Source organism: Larus michahellis, unplaced genomic scaffold (genome assembly GCF_964199755.1).
Source record: "Larus michahellis unplaced genomic scaffold, bLarMic1.1 SCAFFOLD_255, whole genome shotgun sequence".
In the NCBI taxonomy this organism is placed as follows: Eukaryota; Metazoa; Chordata; class Aves; order Charadriiformes; family Laridae; genus Larus; species Larus michahellis.
This window is the reverse complement of record NW_027436244.1, coordinates 37,986-52,201: the sequence shown is the minus strand read 5'-3', so window position 1 is coordinate 52,201 and position 14,216 is coordinate 37,986. Positions and strand designations below refer to the sequence as shown.

Sequence of the window (14,216 nt, the reverse complement as noted above, 5' to 3'; positions counted from 1 at the left end):
CGGAAGTGTTGCTGGTCTGTGTCTGCTCTCAGTGCAGGGGAGTAGAGGTGGGAATACAGCGCCTCATTCCGTGCCAGCTTCCGTTCTGCCCGCAGACAGGGAGTCGGGCAGGATAAAGGTGTGTGTCCCATGAGGGCAAATCTTCCTCCTGGCAGAAGTGGCGATTCCTGTGGAATCCTGTGGGCCCTTCGCATGAGGCCCACCCTGTATGCTTTAGTGCTCCCAGGGTGCTGGGGTTTTTCCGCACCCCAGCCCTTGCTCCCCATCACCTCCTCCCTTCCCCTGTAACAGAGAGGTGCCGGCCAGAGCTTTACAGTTACAAATGTTTATTCTACATAAAAATTCCACAAAATGGGAAGCTGTTTTGCACCCAAAGCTTTGGGAGAAGGGAGCCTAGCAGGGAGGGAAAGGGTGAAGGAGAAAAGAGGCAACATACAGTGTCATCCAGCCCAGTGAGACAGAGCAAGCCAGGGTCAAGATCCACATAGAAAACAAGGACACTTAGCTCACAGTACAGCAACAGTACAACTCCACGGGGGGCTCGGAAAGCCTTCAAGTACATTTATTACAAAATAAACAATCCCCAGTTCGAGTGCAAGCTGTGCGTGCCCCACACTGCTCGTGGAATACTGCATCGACACGCTCCTGGTGCTGGGAGGGCAGGTGGCACTTGGAACAGAGGTGGTATAACCCAAAGGACAAGCGGCTGGGGGCTGGAAAGAAAAAGTGAACCATCTTCCCAAAGCACAACCACGCTGTTGGTGATTTGGTCTGTACATGCAATGACAGGTAGGTAAAAAGGAACTGAACAGGGCTTCCCGTAGCGCATGGGTAATTATTGCACCAAAACACCCTCCCCTCACAGCGAGGACAGCGTGAGCCTGCCTGCGGGGCAGCAATGGCAGCCTGCTCCTCTGCCTCCCTGGGGTCAGAGCCTGGCAGCACCACTGCCTGCAGGGTCCCAGTGAAGTACTAGTGGCAGAATCACCCGCTGTGGCCCCGTACAGATCCTATTGCTGGGGGGCTGCTGACAGTGGTGGTACCAACAAGCAAGGACTGAGTGCCAGAATCCCCCCCAGTGCTGTTTTTGGCCTCGTGCTTTGACAGTGGTGGGCCACAGCCCTGGTGTCATGTGAGCTTGTGCCACAAAAGCTGCTGCTCAGAAGGAAAAAAAAGTCACCTTGTGCAAGCAGTGGGCATTGCTGCAGGGTGAGAGCCTGAGGAGCTTTTTTGCCTGCCTGCCCAGGAGCAGCCTTGCCAGCAGCATTATTGCTTCCTGGAGGAGGGGGCACAGTGCTCTTGCTGGCTGAGCAGAGCAGAGCACAGACACTGGTGGCGGGGAGCTGCGCGGGGGCAGGTGCAGCAGGTGCTCCATCTCCCTTTCCTGTAGCCGGATATCGCCCACAGAGCAAGGATCCTGCCTGTGCCTGCCTCCTGCCCTGGACGGGGGTGCTCCAGAGCTGGCCTGCCCCTGTTCGCAGGGGTCTCGGTGCCCCAAGCCCTTTTGCGCATGCAGGCTGCAGTGCTGTAGCTCACGTCAAGTTGTTGAAGGACTGTGAAAGAAGGGGGCTCTGGTCTTGGATGTTCCCATGGCTGCCACCACTGGGGGCTCGGGCTGGGCAGGGCAGGGGACTGGGCTGGACACACTTACCGACGGCGTCTGAATGCAACCAGGGCCTGTATTGTGGGACCTCAAGTAAGAGTGGCGGGGAAAGAGCTGTGTCGGGGCTGCTGCTGGGCAGGGCCACACCTGGGGAAGGCAGTGCCGTGTCTTGGCTACAGTCGTCTGCCTTTCACCCTGCACCCATGGGTGCACCACGCATGGGGCTAGGGCCTGTGCTACAGCGCTCAGCCAGGGTGGAGGAGCAGCGCTGCCCTCCCCCTGGTGGGAGCAGGGAGGTGACATGCTGCCATCAAGTGGCTTTTTTCTGCTGCCAGCATCTAGGCTCAGGTCCAGCCCCTGTCCCAGTGTGTGGCTGTGAGCTTGGCCCCAGGCGCCTGCCCTGCTCTGGGCTCCTTGTGGCGCTTTGGTGTATGCGTGGGCCAGCTGGAGCCCTGAACACTCTGGAGGGATGTGAGGGCAGAGCCCTGCCCCCAGCCCAAGGGAAACGGACAGTGGCAGCACAGGGACCCTCCAAGCTGCCAGCAGGCTCAAGCCACCTCACAGTGGCTGTGTCCGTGTAGTGGTACAGCGGAGGGTGCAGGGGCACCCATGTGCTCCCACAGCACCCCACCGCTTGCACGTGCCTCACTGGACAGCCTAGGGGATGAGCAGGCAGAAGAAGGGCACTGTGCCAGGAGGAGATGGCAGGGGCAGGCGGATGCCAAGAGGTGGCAAAGAGATGGAAGGGGCAGTCAGGCGCTGCCCTGCTCAGGAGCTGGGAGGACAGAGGAGGAGGAAGGCTGCTGCTCCTAGCCTGCGGCGGGGGGGTGGATGCAACAAGGGCTGCTCCTGGGACCATGACAGGAAAAAGCCCAACTGCCTCCAATCCCCAGCCACGGGTACCTATGTGGAGAAGTGAGGCTGGAAGCAGCCCTGCTCCCAGGCAAGCGCTGCCGGTGGCTGCGGGCATCAGAGCCAGTCCCAAACCCCCACGGCCAGAGCCCAGGCCTGGGGGCAGCAGGAGCCAGGGCCACCTTGTGCCAGGGCTGAGAAGAGAACAACGAGGCTTCAGTGCAGGTCTGGCGGCCAGTGAAGCACGCTGGCCTTAAAACTGTGCCCTCCTGCCCTGCTGGGCCAGCACCAAGGTGCAGCACAGGTCTCCACATGGCCTGTCCTGGTCCCCAAGCAACTGTAATGGCCCCCAGCAGCAGCTTCTCATCCCACCCTGCTCCATCAGGCACCCACCGCCAGCAGTGGCACATCCAGCCCCTGGCACCCACACCGGGGTGAGGGCTTGCCTAGGGAGGGGCAGCCCTGCCATCAGGAGATGGCACGGCCATGGGATGGGCAGAGACGGGGGGAGGCAGGGCCTGGCAGAGTGCACCCCTGGGGAAGGGCCCCGTGAGAGAAGCAGCCCAAGGAAAGGTATTTGCAAGCACAGATGTGGCTGACAGATGTGAGAGCTCTTGCTGGAGGTGACGGGGAAGCTGGGGGAGGCTGACTGGGCACTGTGCTCCCAAGGACCCCTCACACCCTTCATCAGTCCCTCATCCTCGGCTGTCACTAACAGACTGCCTAGCACAGGAGGAGCAGCAGCGCCCAAGGGCACCTCTGTCCCCACCTGGTCCCAGCCAGCCACCCCGGCTGAAGCAGTGATGAGAGCTCGGGTTCCCCCCCAGGGTCCCCCTTGTGCCCATCACTGTCCCCTGCGCCCTGCCTGTGCCCTGGGGCCAGCACTCCCTCCACACAGACGCACCGCACACACAGCGTCACAAACAACCATGCATTAGAAACTGAAATGCTGCTGGGAGGCTCTGGAGCTGCGTGGTTCGCTCCGGCACAGCTGCAGCCCCACGGCATGCGCGGCTCCATCCATCGCACACAAACAGTCTCGCGGGGTGAGTCTAGCCGAAAATGCCGCCGAAGGTGGAGGCAATGACGATACCCAGGATCACGCAGCAGATTATGATCATGATCTTCTTCTGCTCAGGTGTCCCAGCACCAGCAGGGAGAGAAGGGAGAGGGGACCGTGAGTGTTGGGGCAGGCCGGCCCTGAGAACTGGGGGCTGTGATCTGTCCAGTCCCTGTTTGCCCATGGTGGGCTCTGAGCAGCACCGTGGGAACCGGAGGGGTTCCGGCAGCCCTGCCGCAGGGATGGGCATCCCAGCTCCCCTTTCAGCCCTGGGCTGGCAGAGCTGAGCTGGTGGCCCCCAGGTCCCCAAGCCACCAAGCTGACGCAGGACTGGGACAGGCAGCTGGCACTGTGCTCAGGGTCAGAGCTGGACCGTGCCTTTTCTCGTCTTTTTTTTTATTTTTGGCAAGGGACATGGTTCTCACATGGGATCCACCCTGTCCCTTCCCCCTCACCCCCCAAGTAGCACCCCTGCCCCGTAGCTCGTCAGTGGGGCTCACGCAGCCTATGCCAGCGAGCTCTGTCTCAGCTGGTGTCACCAGTGGGACCCACGCTGCACCCAATGGTGTGGGGTAAAGCAGTGCCCAGGCACCCGTGAGGCTGCGCCATGCTGCCTGCTCCTCTGCGCAGGCAGTGGGGCAGGCAGGGGTGCCAGACAGGGGCCTGCCAGGCAGGGAGGTAGGTGTCAGCAGTGTAGGCAGGGAAAGATGGGCCCCAGCCAGTGTCGTGACTCACCCGTCTGGCTTTGCTCTGGTACTTCACCGCTTTTTTGGTGTCAGACACAGCCCGCTCCACATAGTCCACCGAGTGCTCCACGTTGTACTCAATGCGGTCGATCATCTCGCCCTGCAGAGTGGGGACAGAGCCCACGCGCCCACGTGCGCGCAGACGTGAACTCCTTCTTGCTCTGCTGCTCCCCAGCACCATGTGGCTCTCACCCTGCCCGGCAGCCCTGCACAGGAGAGAGAGGGACCATCAGTTGCCTGCAGGCTGTGGGTGGCCCGAGGTGCCCTAGGGTGGGGGCTCTGGGCCACGGGCTCTGTCCCGGAGGGCTGGGACCTCTGTGCGCATCCCAGCAGGAAGGCAAGCAAGGGTGAGGTCATGGGGCTTCCCCAGCCCGGTCCTGGCCTGGTGGCCACCCTGTCTGGTATCTCAGGTGACACCAAAGCTACAACAGGATCTACACTGACACCATGCTGCATGCTGCTGAGACCAGAGGCATGGCAGGGGAGCAAGGACCACACCAGCAGTGCCATGTGGGATGCTCACAAAACCACACGCATTCAGGGACAACCACCCTGATCTGCACAAGCGCCCGCCGGGAGCAGAGGGCCCTGGAGAGAAGCTGGCGAGGCCGGACCACAGGGCCCTGCAGGTACTCCTGCCCTGCTCTGCCCCCAGGGCTGCAGGCGTGGGATGGGGACGTGGACTTCTGCAGACGTGGGGACATGGGCTGGGGTGAGCTCCCCCAGCCTGCCCACCACCTTTGGCTGCACAGGGAAGCAGACAGGTCCTGCAGCAGCTGGAGACAGACTATGTCATTCATGCAACCAAAAGGGTGGGTGTCTTGAAGCCCAGTGCCCTCCTGCATGGCATGGAGGGAATCGGGGCTGCAGAGCCCGGGGGCCGCGGCCAGCAGCTAGTGCTGGAGAGCATGCCTTTCAAGTCCAGGGGTTCTCTGGTGTTACCCCCGCCCAAGCCAAGCACTGACCCCCCACCAGGCGCCATGCTGCTCCCTGCCTTGCCTAAAGCTGCTGCTTCTCCTTCCCACTTGTGCTATCCCTGGGGCAGAGCGGGCAGCTCTGCTCCTGGCACCAGCAGCTCAGAGTCTCCCACCCCACAGAGCAACACTCCAGCCCTTAAAGCAGGGCAGAGAACGGCAAATCCCCCACATCTGTCCCCCAAAGCAGGCAGGACAGGGCACCAATGCCACAGCCACCCTTGCCTGCCTGCCTGCCAGAGGCAGGCCCTAGCGCCATGCAAGAGCCACAGACATGCAGGGTGCAGCCATGCAGAGCGGAGCATGCAGCACCGGCAGGGGCTCGGTGGGGCTTTACCTGCCACTGATGTCTCCTCGGGCCGTGGCAGCATGGTGGGCAAGAAGGGGGGTGAGCAGAGATGTGGGAGCGCATGCCCGGCTGAAGGGCCAGGTACCGCGGGCTGGCGGCACAGCCAGGGGTGGCCTGACAGGACCACCGAGGCTGACAGCACCCCAAACTCACCCATCAGGGCCTGATGCTCTGGGGGAGGCGGAGACATCTCCGCCTGGGTGGCAGCCACCCGCCGCCCTCCAGAGCCCATCACCAAACCTCCCCCCCGGGCACGCAGCAGTCCCTGTCTCTGGGGCGCAGGGCAGGTGGCTTTGGCCCCGGGAAGCCCAGCTCAGCCCCGGTGGGAGCTGTGTCAGTCCCAGATGCGGTGTTTCCCCAGGCAGGGGACCCCCTCTAGCCCCATGGCACTCCAACCTCCCGCCCCAGGTGAGCTGGCCGCTGGACCACCGTGTCTCCCTACCTGGCTCTCCACCAGCATGGCCATGTCCATGAACATGTCGTGCAGCTCTCGGATGCTGTTCTCCAGCTTGATGATCTCGCTGTGCCGTGTCTCAATCTCATTCAGTGCCTGCTTGGTGATGTTTGAATCCATAATGATCTGCAAGAAGACAGGGCCACTGAGCACCATGCTCAGCCCTTCAGATGCTGGGATTAGGGGCACCAAGAGAGGGAACAGCAGGAGCCCTGGAGCCCCTCCAGCCACCCCGTCTGCAGCAAACCCCCACCCCACCCTCCAGCCAGGATGCAGCCCCTGCTCTGGCACCATCCTCAGGCCCAACCCAAGCACCCAGGTGCCACCTCCTGCTCATCACTCCTGTACTGGGGCCACTGTGGCAGCACATCCACCAGCCCCCTGTGATGAGGGGGCTGACTCAGCTTTAGCCTGTGCCGATGCTTACCCCAGAGGAGAAGATGGCTGGGTTGCCACTCTCTAGCATGTCCTCCAGCTCCTCGCTGGTGGTGGTCCTGCCAGCTGCAAGTGACACAACATGGGTCAGCCATGAGGCCCCTGGTCCCAGCCACGGGTCCTGCAGCCCTACCGCAGGGATCTGCTGGCTCCGCAGCATCTCCCAGGAGTGGAGCAGAGCGAAGCTTCCAGTCCCAAGAGTACACCAGGCAGTTTGAGGGGCTGCCATCCTGCAGCCCAGCTCTGTGCCGGCCCTGCGACCCCTCTTTTTTTAAAGGGGGTCAAGCTGCCAGCTTGGCCCAGCTCACCCAGGAAAGCCCAGCTGTCCCTCCTGGTCAAGCTGCCCATTCCTGCGGGGCAGGGAGTGGTGCCAAAGGACCGGCAGCCATCAGCAACCAGTTGGTGAGCTGTGGTGGAGGAGGGATGGAGAGCAGGGATGCTCTTGGCAAACCCCATCCCGGGCCAATTCAAGGCCACAAGTACACTGGTCTCAGCAGGGCTTGCCGGCCTGGCAGGTGCTGCTGCTGTCACCGGGCTGCCTGAGTTTCAGCCCTGCAGGTGTGTAACAGAAACCAGGCTCCGTCCTTCCCCCTGTGACACAGCCCCCCTCCTTGGCCCCAGGGTGGTACCTTCAGCTCCTTTGGGAGCAATTCACCCGTTGTGCCCGGTTGCCTTCCCTCCCCATGGACATACTCTACACTGCTACCGAGCAGAGAGCTATCAATGGCTCTATGGGTTACACTGATTGTCCACCATTAATTGCAGCATGTTCTTCAGGCCAACAGCCAGGAAGGACCCGTAAAATCGCAGTGCTGAACAGAGACGGCGGCGCTGGGCAGGCTTTTGCCAGGGAGGGGGACTGGGAGCAGGTCACACCTACAGAGAGGGCAGGAGATATCCCACCAGCGCGATCAGGAGCGAACCAGGGCAGCCACGCAGGAGCAGCTAACGAAGCAACTTTACCAAGCCCGACGAACACAAAAACAGCAGAAGGGCAGGCAGGGAAGGGCTGGGCTCCGGTACGGTGCTCCCCTGTGACACGCTGGCCACAGGCTCTGTCAGTTGTATCGAAAGGGACAATAACATCCTCCAGTATCCCCCTCTGAATGGGGGAATGGAGGAGACGTGGCAGAGCGCAGGGACAGCCCACAGGACAATGCTCCCTGCTTCCAGCAGTGCCGGACCAGGGCTTGGACCGGGGAGGTGCCCAAAACCTTGAACCCCGTCCAGACCTTCACCACAAGCGTGTCAGTGCCCCAGGGAGCACTGTGGGGGCCCCTGCCCGCCCAGCCATGTCTGGCAACCACCCCACAGGCACGGTGCTTGCTGCCACCCCCACCTGGGGAGCTCCTCCAACAGGGACACCTCCACACTTCATTACAAGTCTCTTTCTTTGCAAGGTCCTGCACCTGAGTTGGGGCAATCCCCAGTACCAACACAGACTGGGGAAGGGGCACGATGGATGGATGGATGGATGGATGGATGGATGGATGGATGGATGGATGGATGAAGAGCACCCTGCAGAGAAGGACTAGGAGACACTGGCAGGTGACAAATGGGACACGAGCTGGCAATGTGCGTTTGCAGTCCAGAAAGCCAAGCGTCTCCTGGGCTGCATCCCCAGCAGCATGGCCAGCAGGGACAGGGAGGGGATGCTCCCCCTCTGCTCCGCTCTCCTCACACTCCCCGCAAGCCTCCAGCTCTGGGCTCCCCACCACAACGCAGACATGGACCTGGCAGAGACGCCCCACAGGAGGCCACCAACATGCTCCCAGGGCTGGAACACCTCTGCTCTGGAGAAAGCCTGAGAGAGTTCAGCTTCTGCAGCCTGGAGAAGACACGGCTCCAGGGAGACCTTCCTGCGGCTGCTCAGGACTTCAAGGGGCTTCTAGGAAAGAGGGAGAGAGACTTTTGACCAGGGCCTGCAGTGACAGGACAAGGGGCAGCGGTTTTGAACTGAACGGGGCTGGGGTTAGGTCGGACATAAGGAAGAAACGTTGTACCAGGAGGGTGGTGGGACCCTGGCCCAGGTTGCCCAGAGAAGCTGTGGCTGCCCCATCCCTGGAGGGGTTCAAGGCCAGGTTGGACAGGGCTTGGAGCAACCTGGGCTGGTGGGAGGTGTCCCTGCAGGGGGGTTGGAACTAGGCGATCTTCAAGGTCCCTTCCAACCCAAACCACTCTGTGAGTCTATGATTCTCTTGCCCTGAGATGCAGAAACAAGACCACCGAGAGCTCGTGTGCTCTGCTCTTTGCTGTGGCCCCATACGCTTCGGCGCTCTGAGTGTCCATGATGGAAAAGTGCATTTCTGGCTTCGTCTCAGAAAAACAATGCCATATCAGCAGATATTGGTGGTGATGGCAGCAGGACACATGTGGGAGCCTGCAGGCTCTGGGCAGCGTTACCAGCACCGTGTGGAGGTTGTTTGCTGTCTCCTGGGCCAGGAGGCTGCACGAAGGGAGAGGGAATAAACCCAAGCACACCCCCCCCCCCCCCCCCCCCCCCCCGCCCCGATGAGCAGGAGACTCCAGCAGAAAGGCTTGATCATCTGCTAATGCTCATCAGCTCTGATTTCCCACCCGACCAACAGGGTTTACATCCATGGCTGGGCCAGGAATGTGCAGCCTCCCCATCACAAGCAGGGAACAAAAGCTTCCCGGATGCTCTCTGGGCCAATGCGATAACCACAGCACCAAGACCGGGGAAGGGTGGCAGGGTGCAGGAATGTGCCTGGGGTCCCTTGCAAACACCGCCTGGGACCTGGAGCTCTGGGAGGCCAGAGGGCACACTCCAAGATGTGTAGCAGGCAGCTGGGATCGTTCCCCTGATCTGCCTTGTGCCTGTGCCTCCTCTGCCGGCAGTGAGAGTCTTGCACGGCTCCTTGTTGCCTGCACCAGATTTGTTTCTCCTCCTGGGAACAGAGGGAAGCGAGGAGCTGGCTGAAGGGAAAGGAGCTGCTCTCCCAATGGCCTCCAAGGAGCAGGACTTGCTAGAGGCTGTGACAGTGCCCCGAGCACAGGGGACAGAGCCTCCAGGGTTGTGAAGGGACCTGGCACCCCAGAGGTGAGGTCTGAAACCTGTGTCATGCCCGCCGAGTCAGGCAGGGCTGGATCCAGCAGCTCCCCCAGCACCCGCCGCAGCCAGCACAGACGGGACATGGCAGGAGAAGGCGTGAGCTGAGAAGCCGTTCACGCGGCTTCTAAAAGCAACACAGCACAGTGACGGACAGGCGGCACGGGAGAGGAAGGCATTTGCCAGGGTGTCCAAAAAACAGTTACAGTTGGAAGAAGAAGGAGAAAATAAAAAGGAACAAGAGGAAAGCAGTGGCCAGGAGGGAAAATGGAAAGTCATTAAAACAAAATTTTTCTTTTATCGGTTTTCTTGAAATTAAATACTTTCTCTGCAAGTTAACTGCCCGCAGCCAGGAAGGAATTCCTCTATTATTTATGTGACTAATATTTCATAGCCTAAAAAGCTAATGGGGTTTTTATTTTAATAACTGACAGGAGTGGCTCCATGACCCTGTGAGCACAGCCCAGCTGGCTCTCGCAGCAGGGATCCGGGGCACAGACCCCACAGGAGCCAGCACTGTTCCCAGCACATCCAGGGCTGTCTGGCAGCAGCTTGGGACATCTTCCCGGATGCACAATCGGATGAGCTCGGTCCTGCTGTGTACAGATGCTGAGCTTTCACGGCAATGGAATGGCTCCTGGGCCACCGGTTCAGGTCATGGCAAGCTCTGGTGTTGTGTGGGAACTGGAGCACCCAGACCTCCCTGGGGCCACACGCTCATCAGGGGGCCGCAGAGAATGGTGGCCCAGATGGGCGAGGGAGAGCACCAGGGCAGCGCCACCACGTCTCCTGGCCTCGGGCTCTCCCAGCAGCGGTTTCTACTACTCTTGGGGGACCAGCAAGTTGCCTTCGACAGACACGAGGAGCCTCAAATGAGCCAGCTCCTCCCCACGGTGCTGGGGGACGGAGGGAGGAACTCTGTCGAGTGACTCAGCGGGGAGCCCAACCCACAGCTCATTGCTTCTCCTCTGCAAACAGAGTACCTCTCCAAATCCGGACCAAAATAACGACCAAATAACAAAATCCGGACCAAAATAACAACCAAATAACAAACAGAGCAGACCTTAAGAACATCTTTTAAAAGTACAATAAAGCTTATGAAGAGGAAGAAAAGGGACTTGCCCAAAGCAGCAGAGAGATGATCCATGTGCGAGATGTTGGCACCCAAGAACCAGAGAGGGAGAGGAGTCACGACTTGCTCTTCCATGCTTGGTCTGCAGCTCCAAAGAGAAGCAGCTGGAGCCAGAGGACAGGGACCCCTGCCCCACAGCAGGGAGGCTGGACTGGATCAACTTTGAAGTTCCATTCCAACCCAAACCACTCCGTGAGTCCATGGTCCTACGACATGACTACAACAAAGATCCAAAGTCCCAGGAGACAGGGCTGGAGACAAGGTATCTTGGACCCGAGACTGCCCCAGGAACAAGGCCAGAGTCAGGCTGAAGACAGGGACCTCTGCAGCACGGCTCAGATATGGGCTGGGTGGCCCAGGCCTGATCTCACACAGCTCCTGGACTCATCTCTATCCCTCGTCAGAGGTACAAATCCTGTGTGAGGCTGGTAGACAACTAAGACCTGTAAGTGCCGCCAGAGCCCTGAGAAGCCGCTTGCAGCAAGAGAACAACCTGACCCTCGTCCGTACCCGTGTAAGCTCACGGCTGCAGGTGAGGGCTGAGCTCCACCGTCTGCACGCTCATGGGTCTGAGGAGCTCCGTAATGCCAACGACCCTTGGGCTGACCACCCTCCCCACCTTCCCCAGCTCCGGGAAGGGTCCAGACACCACCACGTGTTTTAGGGTGACAGAGCATCACTCTCGCAAAGAGTGACCCATGACACCCCCTTCCTGCCTGTTGGCTCCTTGCTCTCAGCTGAAACCTCCCTGGTTCGAGGAATGGAGAACAACGGCTCGAACAGCACAGATTTACAAACCCTCCTGTTGACCGTGCTCAACTCCGAGAAGTCACTGGCACAGTGAGAAGAAGCATGCCAGGCGCAGTCCATCAAGGGCCACTTGCTCTGGCCAATTCAAGCCAAATTTGAAGACAGCCTCCAGGGCAAGCAATGGGATCAGCTCCAGGAGATGCCACGTCTCTCGCAGGCAGAGATGGGATGGGATGCGGGATACACGTTCTAATCCCAGCTCTCATCACCCCCTCGCTGCCCTGTTCCCCTGTTGCAGAGCCTGGGGCCGGTAGAAGCTGCAGCGAGAGCAAAGACTTCACACGGATTCACAACCGGCCAGCTAATGTGGGCTTGGCCAAAGGCCATAGCTGGTCAGGAAGAGCTTGCTTTAATGCTGAGCCAAAGCACAAGGCCCAGAGGCTACATCTCGCCCACGCCGTCCAGCACAACGCTTGCCGAAGCTGTATAACCAACCTGCAGGACCCCCGAGGACTTCCCAGGGAGTCCACTGCCTTCTGGCTAGGTTTCCTGGTTTGGAAAGGCTGTCGTTAGCTCCTTAACAGCAATAAAATCAGATGAAAGTGTGCTAGATACTTGGTTGATCTGCTGCCCGCGTAACCACAGAGCTACTGCACAGCCACAAACGGGAATGAAAGGACTGAGTCAGTGCAAGATGCCCACAAAGGCAGAGGAGCCTGGGGAAAAACCCTGGCCTGAAACTTGGCAAAACATTAGAAAATCATGAGAACTCGACCCCTGCCTCCCCACAAAGCTCCAGAGTACATCTGCCTCTTACTTGGCATCTCTAGAAATTAAAGTTTCCTGGGGAGTAGCAGCTCTGGCAATGAGCAAAGCACCACAGAGCATCGCTGGGAGCTGCAGCACAGAGGGAGAAGCAAACTCAGCCCTGAGCTGGCGAGGAGAGAATGACGAGAGACGATGCACAGGTCATGGTGCAGCAGGGCCATCAGAAGCCCTGGGAGAAGCGGAGACATGAAGCCACCGAAGAGACTTTCCACCTCCGGGCCACTGCACGATCCTGCGATGCCCAGCTGGAGGGAGTGATGGTCCCCATCGACCAGCTCCCAGGGGACGGGGCACAAGCAGCTCCATCAGGGCATGCAAAACCCTGGGGAAGCGCCCAGGGAAGCCTCCAGTGCCTCGGTTCACACCCATCACCCAGCTGACGCCGAACGCCAGTTGGCCCAATTCTGGATGCCAGACACTCCACAAATAGGGAAGACTTCAGGCACCTTGGGGCTGCAAAAGTCAAACGTGCCACGGCTGAATCAACTGTAACAGCCCAGCTGGGCTCTTTCGGCTCACAGTACCCCTCCTCCTGGCAGCAGGGCTGCAAAAGCACCCACAGAGCAACAACTAGGGCTCAGGCTGGAAACACTGAGGATGAGGCACCTTCCAAAGGCTGGGATTCTCTGTCTGGATCTGGCTTTCAAGCTCTCATTAGATACAAATCCATACAACTCATGGAGAGATGCCCCATCCCCCTGTGCATGGAGAGGCGACGGGGAGGAGTGACCCAACCCACTTGGCCATCTCCCAGCTCGGACAGGTTAGCACTGCCAGCGGTGGTGTTGGCATGAGCAGACCGCAGCTGTAAAAGCCTGCATAGCATGTCACAAACTGCCACCCACCTCCCTGTCCCTCAGGACCCCTTCTGCTCAGCCTGAGCCCGGCCGGGGGGAGGGACACAGGGGCCAACTTCCAAACGCTGTGCAGGCATTTTCACTTTTTTAGCTCAGATAAATCCTATGGTCATTCCTGAGATGAAAGTATCACAGGTATCCTAAATAAGCACGTCCGGACCATCCAAGGCTGCCCGGAGGAGCCGCCAGGCCCGGAGCAGCCCCCAGACTCTACTGGCTCAAGGGCAGCTCGGGATGCATCCACAGCTTGCCTTTCTGTGCATCAATTAACCTGGTCTTGCACGGTGGGGCAGGGGTTGATTAATTCTCGCAGTGCCTTTGGAGACAGCAGATGCTTTATTTTTGGCTCCTCGGTCTCGCACGTAACAAAACTGTTCATAAAAACAAGCAGCGGCTGTGCAGCACCTCCATGGCTTCGAAGCTGCACACTCATCACAGAAAGCTCCTCCAAGCCTCAAATCCAATTCCTCTGGGAGCAAAACCTAATTAGATTTAAGATGTCATTTCTCACAATGGACAAAACACAGGGGAAAGAAGTGAAGGAGCAACACCTCCCACCGCAGGCAGCGCAAGGCTCGTGCCTGGGGAGCATGGCTCCCAGCAGCAGAGGCGGGGAGAGGCACAGCCTAGGCAGAGGACAGCCACCAAGCACCTGTCCTGCCGTCACCAACCCCAGGACGTGGCACATCCTGCGATCTTTCCACAGCATCTGTGGTCTCGGTATGTTTGGGAACAAGGCGAGTGACTAAGAGGGGCGGGGGGATGAGGGTGAAGATTAAGGCTGGGGCAGAAGCAGTGGGAGAGGAGAGGATACCCATTTCACCACATCGGACAGGCTCCCAGGCTCAGCATGCGCTGGCCGGGCAGGGGTGTCAGCGAGGGTCACCGAGGTACAGCCCTTGGCACACACCGACATGGCAGCGCCTACACAAGGAGAAGGGGCAGATCCTGCGGGGTCTGTGGGGAGCCCCAGGGGCTATGGCCTGGGGCAGTGACTCTACATCACCATTTCTTCTGCAGCCGTCCTACTTCCAGAGCAAAAGGCAGATGCAGTTAGGATGGAGAAGCTTGCCAGGCGCTTGGGAGCCTCCCCAGAGCAGCTGAGA

General features: G+C 59.7%; 1 protein-coding gene across 2 annotated transcripts in view; it reads right to left on the bottom strand.

Moving 5' to 3' along the window:
- Positions 1–309: 309 nt before the first annotated feature.
- Positions 310–14,216, bottom strand: part of LOC141737133 (syntaxin-1A) — a 30,796-nt gene continuing 16,889 nt past the window's right edge. Inside the window, exons 4-7 of one of the 2 annotated variants that reach the window (XR_012585146.1) lie at positions 6,466–6,539; positions 5,573–6,164; positions 4,251–4,467; positions 310–3,585 (exon numbers count right to left, since the gene is read on the bottom strand). Coding sequence is in view for 1 of the 2 variants with exons in the window: in XM_074571751.1 (XP_074427852.1) it covers positions 3,508–3,585; positions 4,251–4,361; positions 6,027–6,164; positions 6,466–6,539 (401 nt within the window). In the remaining variant the exon portion in view is untranslated. The remainder of the gene's footprint in view (positions 3,586–4,250; positions 4,468–5,572; positions 6,165–6,465; positions 6,540–14,216) is intronic. The other variant, XM_074571751.1, reaches the window with a different exon arrangement.